The 18,003-nt window shown below is 40.1% G+C and overlaps 1 protein-coding gene and 1 pseudogene across 2 annotated transcripts in view; one reads left to right on the forward strand and one right to left on the reverse strand.

The window, feature by feature from the left end:
• TLK1 (tousled like kinase 1) overlaps window positions 1–15,733 on the reverse strand; it is a 166,566-nt gene extending 150,833 nt beyond the window's left edge. For both annotated transcript variants that reach the window (XM_028830834.2, XM_077957185.1), the window contains exon 1: window positions 15,068–15,733. In XM_028830834.2, coding sequence (XP_028686667.1) covers window positions 15,068–15,206 — 139 coding nt within the window. In that variant the 5' untranslated portion in view covers window positions 15,207–15,733. The remainder of the gene's footprint in view (window positions 1–15,067) is intronic.
• Window positions 1,553–1,650, forward strand: LOC114671639 (small nucleolar RNA U13; annotated as a pseudogene).
• Window positions 15,734–18,003: the final 2,270 nt, after the last annotated feature.

Here is an 18,003-nt window from a genome sequence, read left to right on the forward strand (position 1 = left end):
CAGAAAAAAAATCAGGAAATTCACAAATATGTAGAAATTAACATATTCCTAAATAACTAATGGGTCAAATGAAATAAAAAGAAAAATTAGAAAATACTCGAGATGAATAAAAACAAAAATGCAACATATCAAAACTTATGGAATGAACTAAATCAGTACTTACAGGGAAATTTGCAGCTATAATGCCTGATTTAAAAACAGAAAATATAGGAAAACATTTTTATGCACTTGAGATAAGAAAAGTCTTCTTAAATACCATAAAGAAAAGACAAAAGCAGGCCACAGAATAGGGGGAAAAAGTTTTAATAAAAAATAAGACTTCTCATCCAAAATACAAAAAGAATGCCTTCAAATATGGTTTTCAAAAGACAAACACAAAAGACAAATGAACAAAAGATTTGAACAAGCACTTCGCAAAGGATAACCAAAAGGCCAACAAACTTCATGAAAAAGTGGTAAACATCCTTAGTCATCAAGGAAACAAAAATTAAAACCACAGAGACACCATCTTACAGTCAGGCATGGTGGCTCACACCTATAATCCCAACACTTTGGGAGGCCAAGATGGGCAGACCACTTGAGGCCTTGAGTTCGAGACCAGCCTGGCCAACATGGTGAAACCCCGTCTCTACCAAAAATACAAAACTTAGCCAGGCGTGGAGATGCACGCATGTAGTCCCAGCTACTGGGAAGGCTGAGGCAGGAGAATCATTTGAACCCAGGAGGCGGAAGTTGCAGTGAGCCGAGATTGTGCCACAGCACTCCAGCCTGGGCAACAGTGTGAGACTCTGTCTCAAAAAAAACAAAACAAAACAAAACAAAAAAACAAAAAACAAATATAATGTATGAAGAGACAGGTATAAACGTGTTCATAATACCATTATTAATATTTTGTCAAGTAGAAACAATCCAAATGTCAATCAACAAAGTATAAAATGTAGTACATTCACACAAAGTAATATTATAGTGCAATGAAAATTGCAGTTTCAGAAAATAATGTGGATGAATCTTACAAATAATACGTGGGGCAAAAGTAGATACAAAATATATACTGTGTGGATCCATTTATATAAAACTCAAAAACAGGAATAACTAAATCAGAATAATGGTTACTTTGGGGAGCACGGAGAAGGTAGTGACTGATGGGGAAGGAGAGTTTCTGAAGTGCCGGCAATATTCTATTTCTTGTCTCAATGGTCATTACATAGGTCAGAGTTTACAATAACTTACTGAGCACTACTCTGTGTGCCTTTTCTGTATGTGTTATGCTTCAATATGAAAGATAAAATACCATATAAAATTTAGAAATAAAATCAGTTGAATCACACTAAAATTAGAGTACTTGAACTTCAGAAAGCAATAACTTTTAAAGACTTATACTCATTAAAGTATCATAAAGAGCCAGGCATGGTGAAGTGTGCCTGCAGTCCTAGCTATTTAGGAGGCGGAGGTGGGAGAATCACTTGAGCCCCGGAGTTCAAGGCTGCAGTGAGCTATGATTGCACCACTATACTCCAGCCGGGACAACAGAGCGAGACTCTGTAAGAATGGGATCCTTTTGTAGTTCGTAAGTGTGATGACTGGGTGCTCACACATGAGAGGTGCCTCTCTCAAACCTTGTTATGACATCAGCATATGACCCATCTGACAAGAAAATAAATAAATAAAATATAAAGAAAAACTGGCATTGAATTCAATAAAAGCATAAAAGTTTATACAACGGAAAATATTCAAATGTATAAAAGAAAAAATATGATGGTGGAAATAGTTTCATCAAATGTAACAAGAATTAACATCACTACCGTGTATTCTCATGTCTAAGATACAGCCGTCAAGAAAAATTGGCTTTGGGCTTTTGATAAAAATATTAAGTTCAATCTCACTACCAATCAAGACATACCAACTGAAACAAGATACCACTTAACAGCAGTTAAACTGGAGGAAAACTGTGTAACTCCCTTCTCTAGGGAGTACTTTGTTCATAACCTCTGTGGCAGAAATACAATTTCCTTCCTTCCCACTTCTCCTTTTTAGAAAACTTTATTTCACAGCACTGGAAACAGTTGCTCAATGATCCACAAGAGAACAATGCTACTGTGATTCCTGAATTTCCAGTTCCTACTTCAGTCTCCTTAAGGCCTAACTGGGGTCTAAGGGATATCCAGCTCTATAACCTTCTACTACTATAAATCTGTTTTGCTTAAGTTAATTTCTAGCAACCAAATGGCCAATGAATATAACACCTTGATATAGCTTATCTCAGAAGCTGAAAAGTGGCAACTTGGGTTGTTTTATCCAACCCACAAGGTGTTCTTCAAAAGTATAAATTAAATGTTAGAAATTATCCTTCCTCACTAGACTGTGACTAAGCTCCTAGTAGGCAAGGACTAACTTCATCATATCTGTCTTTGTTTCCTTATTACTGGACTTCAGGTCCAAAAATACTTGCTGAATGAACAAACTATGCCAATAAGGTTTCTATAAAATTCTACAACTCTGACAACTGATTCATCTCAGAGAACAATAGACTAAAATCCTAGTTATCCCACTGAGAAAACAGTGACAATATAGATTAAATGACATAAAAATACTCACCCCCTTTGCCCAGTAAGCCAAATCTTTGAAATGTAAAAATCAAAAAGTAATTTACAGTTGTGATCACAGCACAGTATGGCCTTGAACTTCTGGGCTCAAATGATCCTCCTGCCTCAGCCTCCCAAGTAGTTGGGACTACAGGCATGCTCCACTGCACCTGGCTTATGTTTTAACCATTACTATTACGTGTGGATATAATGATACTTTAGAATTTAAATGTTTTCCTCTCTGTTTATGTGGCAAAGAATAGGGAACAAGTACTATCTGAATAAATGTTCCTTATAGCCATAGCATGCTTGACTTTGATGGTTTATTTCTCCAGCCCGTTGAAGAATTGTAGCTCACAGATGGAGATTTCGAATGATGTCCTAAATTGCTGCTTTCATCATCTTAGTGCCTGTAATTTTCTGTGGCTTTAGAATTGATCACATGTATAAGACACGGTTACACCATTTAAGTGTCAAGCACTAGATTTGGATTAGCAGTGTTTATACATTATATTGGTATGCAGTCATTTCTTTTTTTTTTTTTTTTTTTTTGAGATGGAGTCTCATTCTGTCACCCAGATGGGAGTGCAGTGGCACTATCTTGGCTCACTGCAACATTCACTGCCCAGGTTCAAGCGATTCTCCTGCCTCAGTTTCCTGAGTAGCTGGGATTTCAGGTGCGTGCCACCACATCCGGCTAATTTTTTGTAGTTTTACTTGAGACGCGGTTTCACCGTTAGTCTGGATGGTCTCGATCTCCTGACCTCGTGATCCACCCACCTCAGCCTCCCAAAGTGCTGAGATTACAGGCATGAGCCACTGTGCCCAGCAGCAGTTGTATACTTTAAAGCATTATATTGCAAATTTTAAAAGGGGCCTACACTGTGTTTTTTGTGTGTTCTTACTAGTACCAAGGAGAGAGAGTACTTTATGTGCACTAGGTGCCTAATAATGTGTGTTTACCAGTGGGAATACAGGCAGTGTGGTATAGGGATTAGGACTGTGGACTTGGGTTGGCAACCTTTTTTCAATCACTTCTCATCTGTGTGATTTTGGGCATGTTGTTTGTCATTGTTGCTCTTGGTGGTGAATTTTTTCTTTTGAGAGAAAGGTGAGACAAAAAACAAGCTAATATTATGGAGTCATTGAAAAGTAACTTTTAGACTATGTTTGGTCATTTGTACATGTTCCCATATTGCACAGTTTTCCTAATTATCTTTTAAGTGAATGTATACAAGGCTGGGCGCAGTGGCTCACGCCTGGAATCCCAGCACTTTGGAAGGACAAGAAGGGTAGATTACCTCAGGTCAGGCATTCAAGACCAGTCTGGCCAACATGGTGAAACCCTGTCTCTACCAAAAATACAAAAATTAGCCAGGCGTGGTGGTGCGTAGTAGTCCCAGGTACTCAGGAGGCTGACGTGTGAGAATTGTTTGAACCCTGGAGGCAGAGGTTGCAGTGAGCCAAGATCGTGCCACTATACTTCAGCCTGGGTAACAGGGCGAGACTCTGTCTTTAACAACAACAACAACAAAAATATATATATATATATATATAAAATGTATATAAAACATTTAGTTGATATACATACCAAAACTTAATCGCAGTTGTTGGTCTCATTTCTTCTCACTATATAATACTGTGGTAAATATTATGCACATAGTCATTTTCCATCCTTTGAATTGCTTTTTTTTTTTTTTTTTTAACATTTCTAAGATTTGCCTTACTGGGAGTAAATAAATTATATTTCTCTCCAGCCTGGACAACAGAGAAAGATCCTGTCTCTAAAAAAAGGGGGGGCGGGGGCGGGGGGCGGGCAGGGAGAAGCAGCAGCAGGATAAGAAGAAAAGAAATGAAAAAATCCATAGTGAGTTGTTAAAGTGCCATGCATTTCTCATTTAATTTCACAACCTTGTGACAAAGTTACTATTACTATCCCACCCTATCAAAAATAAAATCTACAGATAAGGCATTGAGAGGTTAAGTAACTTAGTATAATTAAGTGGCAAAACCCTTGAAACTATTATATTAACTTGTTATGCAATAATGTATTTTACACATGCTACCAACATCCAAAAAGTATAATGCTGCCAACTAGGTCAGAGAAGTAGGAGACACTGGGAGGAAAAATAAAGGAGGGGCAGGAGCTTGCAAAGTGGTACCATTTATTAGCCTTTTGGTTTTGTTGTTTAAAACTATACAACAGACTGGGCACAATGGCTAATGCCTGTAATCCCAACCCTTAGAAAGGCAGAGGCAGGAGGACTGGTTGAGCCCAGGGGTTCAAGACCAGCCCTGGCAACATAGGGAGACCATCTCTCCACAAAAAGTTAAAAAAATCAGCAGGATGTGGTGGCATGCACCTGTAGTCCCAGCTACTTGGGAGGCTGAGATGAAGGGGTGTGCTTGAGGACAGGAGTTGGAGGTTGCAGTGAGCCGTGATCATGTCACTGCGCTCCAGCCTGGGTGGCAGAGTATGACCTTGTCTCAAAAAAAAAAGACAAAGAAAAAGAAAGAAAGAAAGAAAGAAAGAAAGAAAGAAAGAAAGAAAGAAAGAAAGAAAGAAAGAAAGAAAGAAAGAAAACTGCATAATAAAAATTTTTTAATAATGAGAATTAAAAATATCCAGAGAAAATATGAAACATTTGATAAACTGCATTAGATATTTACTCAGTGTCAAGTTTGCAACCCTTTGATTAAGTGCAAGGCATGTGTTAATATTTAAGCCCAATACAGTATTTCTAAGATGAGATGAACCCTACCTGGTTCAAAAGTACACGCTCATCTCATGCATGCTGTTGGTATATGAGCTAAGCACATGTATCCTTCAAAAAAATAATCTGGCAACATTTATCAAAAGCCCTAAAATTGTTTTATATCTGCTCTGGTAATCCCATCACTGAAAATCTAGTATTTAAAAAAAGAGGCTTTTACTGAGTTACTATATCATTATCTATGATAGTCATAAAATTAAAATTAAAAAGACATAACCTAAATGATTCACTATAGTTGTTTTTTTCTCACCATCATCCCTTCCTCAGGAAAACTACACCTCATCCAATTCACGTCATCTCAAGGAGACTGTCAATCATGGCTTTCTGTGGGTTCCCCAACTGACCCTAACCACAGCTACCAAAGTGGCTGCCCTTGCTGTAGCTCATCTCCCAGGTTCCAATGATTGGTTAAGGAACTGACAATCAGAATTTATTACCAACAACCCAGAACTGACACATGTGGACATCAGGAAAGAGAAGCTGTCTTTCAAGTGTGGTTGCTAAGTTAAAGGTATATGTCTGGGGCTCCAGAAGCAAGAGGCTAGAAAAACCCAAAAAGGAGACAAAGAAACCCAGTGACATTACTTGCAACCTTGGATCTGGCTGTTTCCAAAGCCATTCCATCATCCTCCACATACAATTCCCACTATGTGAACCAATACACTCATTTTTTAACTTAACAAAGTTGTGTTGTTATCACGTGTAACCAAAAGATTCATGACTAACATCCTACCTAAAGAAGAACAGTTAACCAATTATAGTGCATCCATTCAAGGAAATAACACTGACAGAACAGTGTAACTGTTAAGAGCATGCACTCAGCCGAGTCTGAATCCTGGCTCTGCTAAATATTCTCTGTCTGTGCCTGGGTACATTATTGTTTTTTGGTTTTTTTTTTTTTTTTTTAAGGCAAGGTCTCCCTCTGCTGCCCTGGCTGGAGTATAGTGGCGTAATCATGGCTCACTGCAACCTCAACCTCCTGGGCTCAGGCGATCCACCTCAGCTTCCCAACTAGCTGCGACTACAGGCGTGCACCACAACACCCAGCTAATTTTTGTATATTTTGTAGAGACAGGGTTTCACCATGTTGTCCAGGCTGGTCTCGAACTCCTGCGCTCAAGCCATCTGCCCACCTCAGTCTCCTTAAATGATGGGATTACTGGCACGAGCCACTGTGCCTGGCCCTTGGGTACATTACTTAACTTCTCTATGCCTCGATTTCCTCATCTGTAAAGTAGGGATACTAACAGGACTTCATATGATTGTTAGGAGAAGCAAATGAGTTACTATTTACAAATGCCTGGAGAGTGTCCAGCATTAATAAATATGTGTATCTTTAAGTAAATGAAATAAGTATCAGAGTAGTATACAAAGTCGAGCTAAACTATATACTTACACAGATGTTTAAAAGAAATCCGCAAGGAAAAGGGAAAACTTGTATTTTTTATGAGGCAAATATACAGTATCAAAAAAGGAAAAAACTAAAACATGTCTCTGGTCTCAGGAGACAGGATGAATATGATTAGCCTCACACAAACCCCTCTGACCTTCCCCAGAGGAACTACATTCATCCTCAGATAGGAAGCACTTACCTAAGTGTCCAGTGGGGAATCATGAAGTCACACAAGGTATCATATTAACAGCAGAATTTAAACCTAGTAGTTTACTTCCACCAGCTAATTAGTTTTCAAGGAAAGGCACAAATTTATGAGTATAACCAATTATTAACAATCCATATAGATGAAAAAGAAAAAATATTTTAAGTCATCCCCCAAAAACACTTATATTTGGCTAATGAATCTATGTAGAATATAATCACTTTTATTTAACTACAGGTAAAATTGCCTTCTTGAAATTCATTAAATTTCAGACCTAATGATGAAGCCACATTGGGAAAATTTAATTCAAGTTTGACAACCTACCACCTGGATCTGCTCTGTTCTGCATATCTTTGCACTCCGTGACTAACGAATTCCTATCAGTCCACTCAAATCCTGCCTCTCAATTAGGTTTGCTACATAATACATGCTACCAAAGGTTTTGTTGTTGTTGTTGTTGTTAGCAATAAAAGAACTAAAACTAAATATGTTGTAAAATACTTTTTTATAGATTAGCTAGACTGCACATCAAGTCTCTTCCCCCTGCCCATATTGAATACTATTAGGACAGTCAAAGATCTGCCGCTAAAACATTATAATTTAATTTAAAGCCTTGTCCATCAGGTTATAAAGCCTCCACAATAAATAGACTGCTCACAATAAATAGACTCCACAATTAATAGACAGTGGGAAATTTTTTGTTCAAATTCTAATATTTACTTGTTATGGCTCCAGTGGGCTTATGAGGCCAAAATATTAAGATAAATGGAATTACAAATTAGATTACCTAACATGGAAATAAAATTTTTCATTGATGTATCTCTAACATTTTCCATGAATGGACAAAACTTACCTTAAAAAAAGGAAATGTAAGATTTGCACAGCTGGTACAGCTTTCTAAATTGGGTTGTTTGGTTGGGGTTTTTGTATTTTTTTAAAAATCTTATCTTCACACGTGTATAAAAACTCATGCAAAAAAAGTTAACAAAAGTTTAGAGGTAAACTGAATAAGCCTGGAAGACTGATCAGTAAGTTAAAATTTGCTTAGAAAAAGTACTAAAATACTAAAAGCCACATTTTCGTATTTTAGGCAATATATCCCAGTGATTAAAATACACCAACTTGGTTCAAATTCCCATTATGTACTACTCTAGGTCACACTGGTAAGTCACTTTACTTCTCAGTGCTTCAGTTTTTTCATCTGAAAATGGGAATAACAACTGTATACATCTTAGAGCTATGAAATACAAGAATTAACATGCGAACACAATAAACTTTAGCTATTACTGTTACTGTTATCCATATCACCCTCTAAAATATAATTCACTTTTATTTAGAATTACTAAAATAAGCATCTTCCTGGGTCTGAAATATGTGCATACAACAATACAGAGAGATGACATATGTGAAACAGTCCTTCGACAAAACTTGTAGTTGAGTGCCAACTCTGTAGAGGATGTCCCACTGTGCACTGAAAATATGGAAATTAACAAAATTCAAGACCTTTCTGTCTAGTAGACAATATAAATAAAACTATACTAAAAGTAGCATGATGCAGATGCTATGGAAACAGACAATCCTATGAGACACTAAACAACACAGGCACTTAACTAGGGGCAAGCACAGGGGTCTCAGATGAAATAAACTCCAGAAATATTTTCTGAGGAACAATCACCTACTTATTTCACTTCCAGGTATCACACTGTTTGTTTATGCAATTTATATCGTTAACATATTAATAAGTGTTTTCAAAAAAACAAGACTACCTATTACACTACCTACCATGCTCATAAACATAAACACCCTGTGGTAATAATGAAGATATTTTCTCTTTTTTTTTTTTTTTTTTTTGAGATGGGGGGTCACTGTGTTGCCCAGGCTGGAGTGCAGTGGCATGATCATATGCCACCATACCCAGCTAATTTTTTTTTTTTTTTTGAGACGGGGTCAGGCTGGTCTCAAACTCCTGGGCTCAAGCAATCCTCCTGCCTTGGTCTACCAAAGCTGGGATTACAGGCCTGAGACACAGCACCTGGCCTGATGATATTCTCTTAAAAAAACAAAATATAGCCTTGCAAAGGTTATACCGCCTCTTCAAGAAACATTTCCTTCAGCAATAAATAAAAGCTACAAACTTTCCCCTGCTAAATTATATTAGGACTAATGTCACAGGAATGACAATATTTTTGAGCTGGAAGAGACCTTTGAGAGCCTCTAATCCAATGCTCTCATTTTACAGATGAAAAGAGACTGTGAAGTATCATGGAAAAAAAAAAAAACCAACCTGAAAGTCAGAAAACTGAATTTTGGGCCCAACTGTCTTACAGCGAAAGCCTGTGCAAATTATCTGTTTCCTCATCTGTAAAATGAGAGGTTTGTACTAGATTGCTTCCAAGATCTGTTTCAGCTCTGTAATTCTTGGTTTATGGAACTGAAGCAAAGATAAGCAACTTGCCCAAGGTCACACAGCTAGTTAATAGCAAAGTAAAGACAACCCTCAGATTCCAACTACAATCACTTTCTCCCCTATACCATACTGCTTCTCCTACTTCATAACAATATTCCTGTAATTTATTCTAAGATTCTTGAAAATCATTAATAAGCATGAAGGAGTTTATGAAACTAAATGACTGATTTCTACAGCTCTTCTAGAGAAAATGAGCTTTAAATCCAAATGCAACAAGTACATGAGGTCTCAAGCTGGGTATTATTACTTACTACACTTATTAATATTAAATTGACCTCAAGAAAGTTGTCAGAATTTATGCTTAAATTCTCACCATCTAAAAATCCAACTCACAGAAGAGATTACGTGCCATGCAAAATTAAAATATGAATTGTTGTAAGTAATGATAAATATTATAGGTATAATTCTAGGAATAAGATGGGAATTTAAATTCTTCCATTTATGTTCTAGTTATATTTAATATGCATTTTTAAATTCAAAAGAGATCAATTTAAACACTTTTCTTCTTTCCTCTTTTCAGACTCTCTAGGTTTAAAAATATTAGAATAGCTTAAGCATATTACTTCTGAAATCATGTAACAATTACAAATAAAAGACTATATAAACTATGCTCATAGTTTCTCTTACAAAATTGAAAATCAGCCCCCATAGTATTCTAAAATTCTGTGCTGAAATATATTACAACTCTACTAAATTGTATCATAAACAGCATTTGGTTCTCTAAAATGTCTGAAGCTTATTATATTTCACAGGGAATTTAGCAAGATTTCATGAAGACTGATCTTGCTGACACCAGAAAATACAGGAAAATCCTCAGAGGAAAAGCACAATAAAAATGCAAAATAGTAATAAAGTCAACAATAGTTTCATACTACGGACTTGAAAAAACATTCAAAAACGTTAATGAATCTATAAGTATAGCTTAACTATATTTAGGGATTTTTAAAGAAACACAGAATGTTTACATTTTTAAATTGGACGAAGCCTTAAGTCACTAATCCAATAGCACTCATCATAAGAATCTACAGAATTTATCTCTACCTCCCCAAAAAACATGTCCCTGTAGTACACTTTAAACTCTCAAAACTAACTACTACTTTCCATTGTTGTTAGTTGTTGCGAGTTCCATTGTAGCTCCACTGTTCCACTGTTTGAAGTCTAGTCATACAGTTCTTACATTCTTGTAAAAAAATTAGACTGACTTCAATCTACGTCTTCCTAATTTTCACCAGTTGGTCTGCCTTCTAAAGCAGGAGAATGGATCTATTCTCCCTCCTACTTATTAAAATTAACAGGTTTTTACAGCCTATTTACTGAAATCCAGGTTTCTTAAATATCTGGAGACAGCTATCATGTCTCCCACCCGTTAGTCTCTTCTGTAAATATATGTTCCTAGACTTCCTGTAGATCCTAGAGACATTTCTGGAATACAGTGCACTTTCACATTGTAAGTAACTTTAAAAAAAAAAACAAAAAACTGCCACTTGTTGAATTTTGATGTAATACCAAAGAATACTCACTCCTTCCTTTTCCAATCATGTATCTACATGAAGCTGGATTCTCTTCACATATCTCAACCAAAACATCACAACAGAAGGCAGACACAAAATCTAGCTGTCTTCTCCTAGTAAGCCAGAAATCAAGGTGATTTGCAAAAATATAAACCACCACCACTGGTCTAGTTTCTTTGGTTTTAGTACATATTTATTCTTCATAAAAATTCTATTTACAACACACTTTACTTTTAAATTAAATATATTTGAAATTGTCATTTAATTTCTAAAATAGAAAATATTAGTAGACATAGCCACATAAACCTAAATCTCCTTGGGGTCCTCAATAATTGTTCAGCGAGTAAAGAGGCTCTGAGGTCAAAAGGCGAAAGCATAGTCTATTTCGCATAAGATTTTCAAACCTCCATTCTGGTTTCTCTCTTTTCTCTCTCCTCTAATGTGTAAATGTACCATTGTAAAGGAGACATCTGTCACATATCTATTCATGAGCTAGAATCCTTAAACATATAACCCTGTTTTCCTCCAGCTAGCGATTTCAAAAAATTAAAGGTCTACAGGGCCATCTGGTACACCTTCATTTTTAACATCTCATTACTAAATCATCTGAAGTCAAATACTTTAATTCTTCTAAGGAATGCAGTCTTTAAATATGGAAACAGAGCAAGTTTACAGTTTAATCATACTATCATGCCATCTTTTTTTGAGAGAGTGCCTCACTCTGTCACCCAGGCTGGAATGCAATGACGCTATCTAGGCTCACCACAGCCTTCACCTCCCAGGCTCAAGCAATCCTCCCAACTCAGCCTCCCGAACCACGCCCAGCTAATTTTTCTATTTTTTGTAGAGACAGGGTTTCACCGTGTTGTCCAGGCTGGTCTTGAACTCCTGAACTCAAGCAATCCACCCGCCTAGGCCGCCCAAAGTGCTGGGATTACAGGCTTGAGCCACCACTCCCGACCCATACCAACCTTTTGGCCAAGTTTTCACTATTTACAAAAAAAAAAAAAAAATCAAATTATTTATAATTGGCAGGAGCAGGAAAGAAAATGCAAGTGTTCTGTATAACCAATCATTCGATTCTCAGCAATAACCCACTCAAAAGTACCCATGTACTGATATGCAAAAAACCCAACTACTTATCTAGCCATTATGACACTAGGTTCCTAGGCTTCAACAAAGCAAAACTGGGCTTTACTTGAAAACCTTTTTAACTCCTCACTCCCTTAATCACAGGATTATAGAAGACAAAATGGGATGGAGATTATAGGTTTAAAAGATTCAACAGAAAATCTAGAGCTACATTACTGAACACCTCAAACAGAACCACAAGATTGGTAAGGTAAAAAGCTTTGAGACCCAGGGAAAAGAAATCTACACTATATTTATCATATAATTTCCTAAATTCTAATAGACTCCCAAATCTTAAAGAGCTGTATTGTGTTTGTAATAAAACTATATGAATATGATAATGGTAATAAGGTAAAAAGAGAGAAAGAAAACCACAACATACAGCATCAAAAATAATCGGATTATAATCTTAGATTTTTGGTTTCCAACGTCAAAACTTCAAAATAAGTAACTTTTACAGATGCTTATGGCGTATCTTTAAAAGTAACCCATTTTCAAAGTTAAATTTGCCTAAAAGGAGTTCATCACATAGAATATTTAAGTTCATATACATGTTCATCTCTTTGAAGTTTCAATTCTTCTATTACTCTATGTTAAACTGGCTCCACTTTTCAAGAAACAAAGTTAGTTCTCTTCTTGACACATAGAATACATTCAAGTTCCATTAATATCAATGGTTCTTACTAGCAGTAACTAGCCGTCAAAAAGCTTTCTAAAACTTCATCAATTTATATAATGTAGTAACATGTATACCTGAAAAAAGTGCTAAACACTTGTTAAAATAAAAACTGAGATTTCGCTTAATAGAAAACATCTCCATTTTGATACTCAGGGCTTCATATTCCTGTTAGCGTTAGTGAAATCTGAGAACACATCGCCAAACTTCAAAATGAATATAACCCTAGAGAGGATTAATAGTTTTAACTTGCATGCTGGTTGGTCAAAAAGAAATATCCCTCTGTAGCTATACAGGTACTTGGCATGAAGTGTAACTTTCACAAAAGCCTGTCCTATGATATCACGAATTAACAGAAACTCACTACTTCAGGTTACATAAAAACCCACTGCAATCTAAACTGCCAGAAAAAATTTATGGTTATCTGGAAGCTCAACCTAAACGATTCCAACCCCTCCAAATTTTCAAACATCAGGAAAAGTGTAGAATGTTTTTAAGTTGAAGTAACCTCAGAAACTCACAATCTAGATATTTTGTCTCCCAAATTCCCAATACTGATAACAGATGTCAACAGATAAACAATTCAATACTATGTCCTCAGTATGTAGTTCACGGACTGGCTCACAGTAATGGCTCAATAAATATTCGAGAAACGAATGAATGAACGAATGAATGATGATATAGTCTTAAATTAAGAAACGATAAAATGGTCTTTTTAAACTCACAACACTAACACAAAACATCTTAATGAAACTACAAACAAAAGTAAAAGCATGCTAAAAGCACCAACTTCTCTATGAAATACATTTTAAACCGTTCATTTGGAAATTTCCAAGTGCAAAAGAATCATCAGATATATTAAATTTTTAGTCATTTAATACTTTTATATTCTAATAATGAAAGCTCAGCGTTGGGATAAGATGAAAGGGAGAAACGTCAGTCAATGTATTCCGCCTGTTTAATGGATCCCATAAATCAAAGCTTTCCGTGAATTTTCTAGAGCATATTCATGCCAATCTTTTAAGCCTATTGTCACTTTCACACATGCTCACAGGAACAAAATGACAAAGAATGCTATGCCTGAACCACTGGATTCAGGACACAAAACACTTGATTAACAATTGTCAAGGCTCTGAATAGTAAATATCGACAGACATTTTCAAAATAAAGTACTCCCACCGATTCCTACATAAATCGAAGCTCTTGATTTCTTTAAAACATTCACTAGACTGCTGAACTTCCAGACGTTTGAAAATATGCCTACAATCTCCTCGTGTGCGACAACTGGGAGTGAACAACCCGTTTATCAATTGCGGATGAACATCGCTAAGCGTTTTCCAGACAAAAGAGCGTTAAAAGACATTCCATGCACATTTATTCATCACCCATAAATGTGTTTTCTCCCAAATTTCATTTTATGTCGTATACTTAAAGTTAAATACAGCAAGTTGAAATTTTAGTCAAAAGCACGCCGGTGCCTTACAAGCTGTCTAACTGCTACATCTGGTGGCAGCACACTTGCTTGCAAGAAGCCAGAAAACTTAGAAAACAATTGTAACCGATCTGGTGCATGTTTGCAATAACCTTTACGCAGATATTTCCCACAAAACCCACGACCCTGTCAGAGAAGAACAGTAGCCTACTTGCAGCAGAGAATATAACGCACAAACACGCAGGAGGCAACGGCGGAGGAGAGAAAGTTGCAACCATCTGGAGGGGCGGTTTTAAAAGCCTGCCCACGAGTCAGTCTGTCGTTTAAATTGCTCTAGGGGGCCACACAGGGGATCAAAGTCTGCCTAGGTAATTTCAGTGTCTCTCCCCAAATGAGAGACCCTGCAAGCGAGGGGCATCCTCCAGGTCTGGGGCAGCAAAGCTCGCAGAGCGGGGACCGCCTCTATGGGAGGAGTGCGCGAGGGAAGGGGAGGGGGCTCGAGGACGAAGGCTCCAGCGGGAGGGAAAACCCACCAGAGACCGGAGGCCAGGAGGTTAAGAGTACTGAGTGTGCTGGCAAATGGAGCAGAAAGGGGCTCGCGTCCGGGGGGACGCTTCCCACCCTCGCAGAACTGGCTCCCAGGAACCCCAGGCGAGTCTGTGCGCCTCGCCCCGTCCCCACCAGCGCGCACCCCCTCGTCCGTCTCTACCGCCACCCGCGAACCACCACCCACAGCCAGGGCAATACCTCCCCAGGGCCGGGGAGCCAGGCGGCCTCGCGTCCACCTCGCCACCATCCCCCACCCCGGGGTCTGGCGGAGGAGCCCCGGGGGGGCGCGGGGGTCCGCGGCACGGGAGGGGAGGCCCGCGAGCGGGCGCGGGCGCGGCAGTGCTTACCTTCCCTGGGCCTCCCGGATGGCGGCGTGTGATTCAGCAGGGACCTGGCCGCCGCCGCCGAGCCCGGGGTTGGAGACGTGGAGAGCTGGGACCAAGATGGCGGCCCCTCCAAACTTCCACTGCTACTTTGGACACTCATCAAGCTACTTTCTGGGAACCCGACTCCCCCCCTGCGACGGCAGCGGCGGCAACGGCACCGGCACCCGCCTCCGTCATGGCGGGGGCCGCGCTAAGGGCGAGCTAAAGAGCGAGGGCTGGGAGGGGAGAGTCAAGGGGATGGGGGAGGAAACCGAGAAGAGGGGCGGTGGGGAGGAAAGAGGTGAGGGAAGGAGAGGGGACAGGGAGGAGGGAAAGGGGGAGAAGCGAGGGAGCGGGCGGGCGCGCCGGAGAAGAGGCGGAGGGAAGGAGCGCGGCAGCGGAGGCGTCGAGGGGGTGCCCTGGGGCCGGGGTCGGAGCGCGGGCGGAGCGCGGGCTGCGCCGGCCGAGGAGACTTCCGCGGGCGGAACCTGCCGGCACCTCTGCAGTGCGTCGGCCCCCGGCGTCGCCCGGGAGGCGGCGGCGGCGGGCGGTGGGTGGCGGCTGAGGCGGCGGGGTAACCTCTGCATCAGTTACAGGCGGCGGCGGCGTCACGCGCCGCCTGTGCAAACACTATCGCGAGGCTCCTGCGCCTCCGGTAGCGGCGGCGGCGGCAGCGGCGGCCGCGGGAGCAGGCTTGGGGGAGGGACCTGCCAGAGACTGGGGGGGGGTGGGGGCATGGGGAGGGAGCGAGCGCGCGAGGGAAGAGACGAGAGTGTCGGGGCGACCCTGCCGCACCCGCGGATCGCCGCGCGGCGCGGGAGCCCGGGGTTGCCGGACTCGCGTGCGCGGGGGCAGCGTCCCCGCGCCGGCCGGAGGGAGGCGCGCCCCCGCCGCGCCACTCGGGCTCGGGCGCTGCTGCCACCTGACTCCCCCTTTATTCCCGCGGAAGCGCGCCTGGCTCCTGACCCACACCCAACCCGGGGAGAAATGCTGCTGCTCTCGCTCAGCTGCCGCTTCTCGGGAGTTCAATGTGATCGTTTCTGAAAATGGAACTGAAAAGTTGAAAGTTCCTTCTTTCTTGTCCCTCTGTACTATGCAGAAAAACGTATGTGCGCCTCCCCGTCTGCAGAATGGGAATAATGACCGAATAAAAGAGCTCTGAAATGGGTAGTGGGAGAGTTGGGAAATAAAACTTTCTCGTGTTTTCTAAAAAAGAGTGAAGGAATCTTTAATGAAGAAATTGAAAATTACCGGTTTCGTAGACTGTATGGTATAGCAATTCTTTGTTTTAAAACAGTAAGTGGAAAATCTAAATGAAAAATGTGATTACTGAATTCACATATTTAGGAAAACAGCGTTCATCTTGTAGAAGGTATGGTTTCTAGAAATTTCTAATTTGTTTCTAGTATCTCCGCTGAGTCCCGACTACAAAAATCCCAAAACAAATGACAGCATTTGCTAAAATGTATAGATACAGTGTAGCTTTCTACAGACCCACACAAGTACACTCACACCAGGGACTGGGCTTCTTGTACATAAAAGAGCAGTCTAGTTCAGGAAAAGTACAACAAGGTTATTTCTCTCTAAAAAAACCAAATTGCATAGAGCACTAAAAAGATTATAACATAACGCTACTGCACAGACATGAGGAAATGGCATGATTACCAGGGGGACAAAAATGTCGTTTCTATTTTTTATTTTTATGACTTTGCATTTCTCATAGTAATGTTTTGTTCAGATAAACTATCGTACTAGAAAAGAACCTTGATTGTCAGTTATCTCCAAAAGTAATTGTAGTTGCCTTGTGCTTTAGATACTTCAGTGAGTTTTTAGTCTTGTCTGCTTTTCAAACTTAAGAGGGACATCTCACAACTTTATTGGGGTATGATTGACAAAATAAACTGCACATATTTAAAGTGTACAATTTCTGGCCGGGCGCGATGGCTCACACCAGTAACCCCAGCACTTTGGGAGGCTGAGGCGGGCGGATCATGAGGTCAGGAATTTGAGAACAGCCTGGCCAATATGGTGAAACCCCGTATCTACTAAAAATACAAAAATTAGCCGGGTGTAGTGGCACGTGCCTGAGTCCCAGCTACTGGGGAGGCTGAGGTAGGAGAATGGCTTGAACCTGGGAGGCGGTGGTTGCGGTGAGCCAAGATCGCGCCATTGCACTCCAGCCTGGACGACAGAGCGAGACTCCTAGACTCCATCTCAAAAATAAAAATAAAAATAAAGTGTACAATTTGATAAGTTTTGATATATATACATCCCTGAAACCACTTCTACAAGGAAAGTGGTGAATGTATCTATCACCCTCCAAAGTTTCCTCTATCCCTTTGTGGTTCCTCCTCCACTCTACTTCCATTCTCTCTAACCACAGATCTTTCTGTCATATGGGTAGCTTTACATTTCATAGAATTTTAGATAAATGTTGGCCATACAGTCAATTTGTACTCTTGTCTGCCCTTTTTTTTTTTTTTTTTTTTTTTTTTTTTTTGAGACAGAGTCTTACTCTGTTTTGCCCAGGCTGGAGTACCATCTTGGCTCACTGCAGCCTCTGCCTCCCAGGTTCAAATGATTCTCCTGCCTCAACCTCCTGAGTAGCTGGAATTACAGGCATGTGCCCCTACACCCAGCTAATTGTGTATTTTTAGTAGAGACAGGGTTTCACCATGTTGGCCAGGCTGGCCTCCATCACCTGACCTCAGGTGATCCGCCCAGTTTGGCCTCCCAAAGTGCTGGGATTACAGGCATGAGCCACTGTGCCCGGCCTTGTCTGACTTCTTTCACTCAACATCATTATTTTGAGAGATTCGTCCACATTGTTGCATTATCAATAGTTTTTATTTTTAAGTAGCGTTCCAGTGAATGAGTATACCACACTTGTTTATCCATTAAACTATTGATGGACATTT

The sequence above is a fragment of the Macaca mulatta genome, chromosome 12 (assembly GCF_049350105.2).
Source record: "Macaca mulatta isolate MMU2019108-1 chromosome 12, T2T-MMU8v2.0, whole genome shotgun sequence".
NCBI lineage: Eukaryota > Metazoa > Chordata > Mammalia > Primates > Cercopithecidae > Macaca > Macaca mulatta.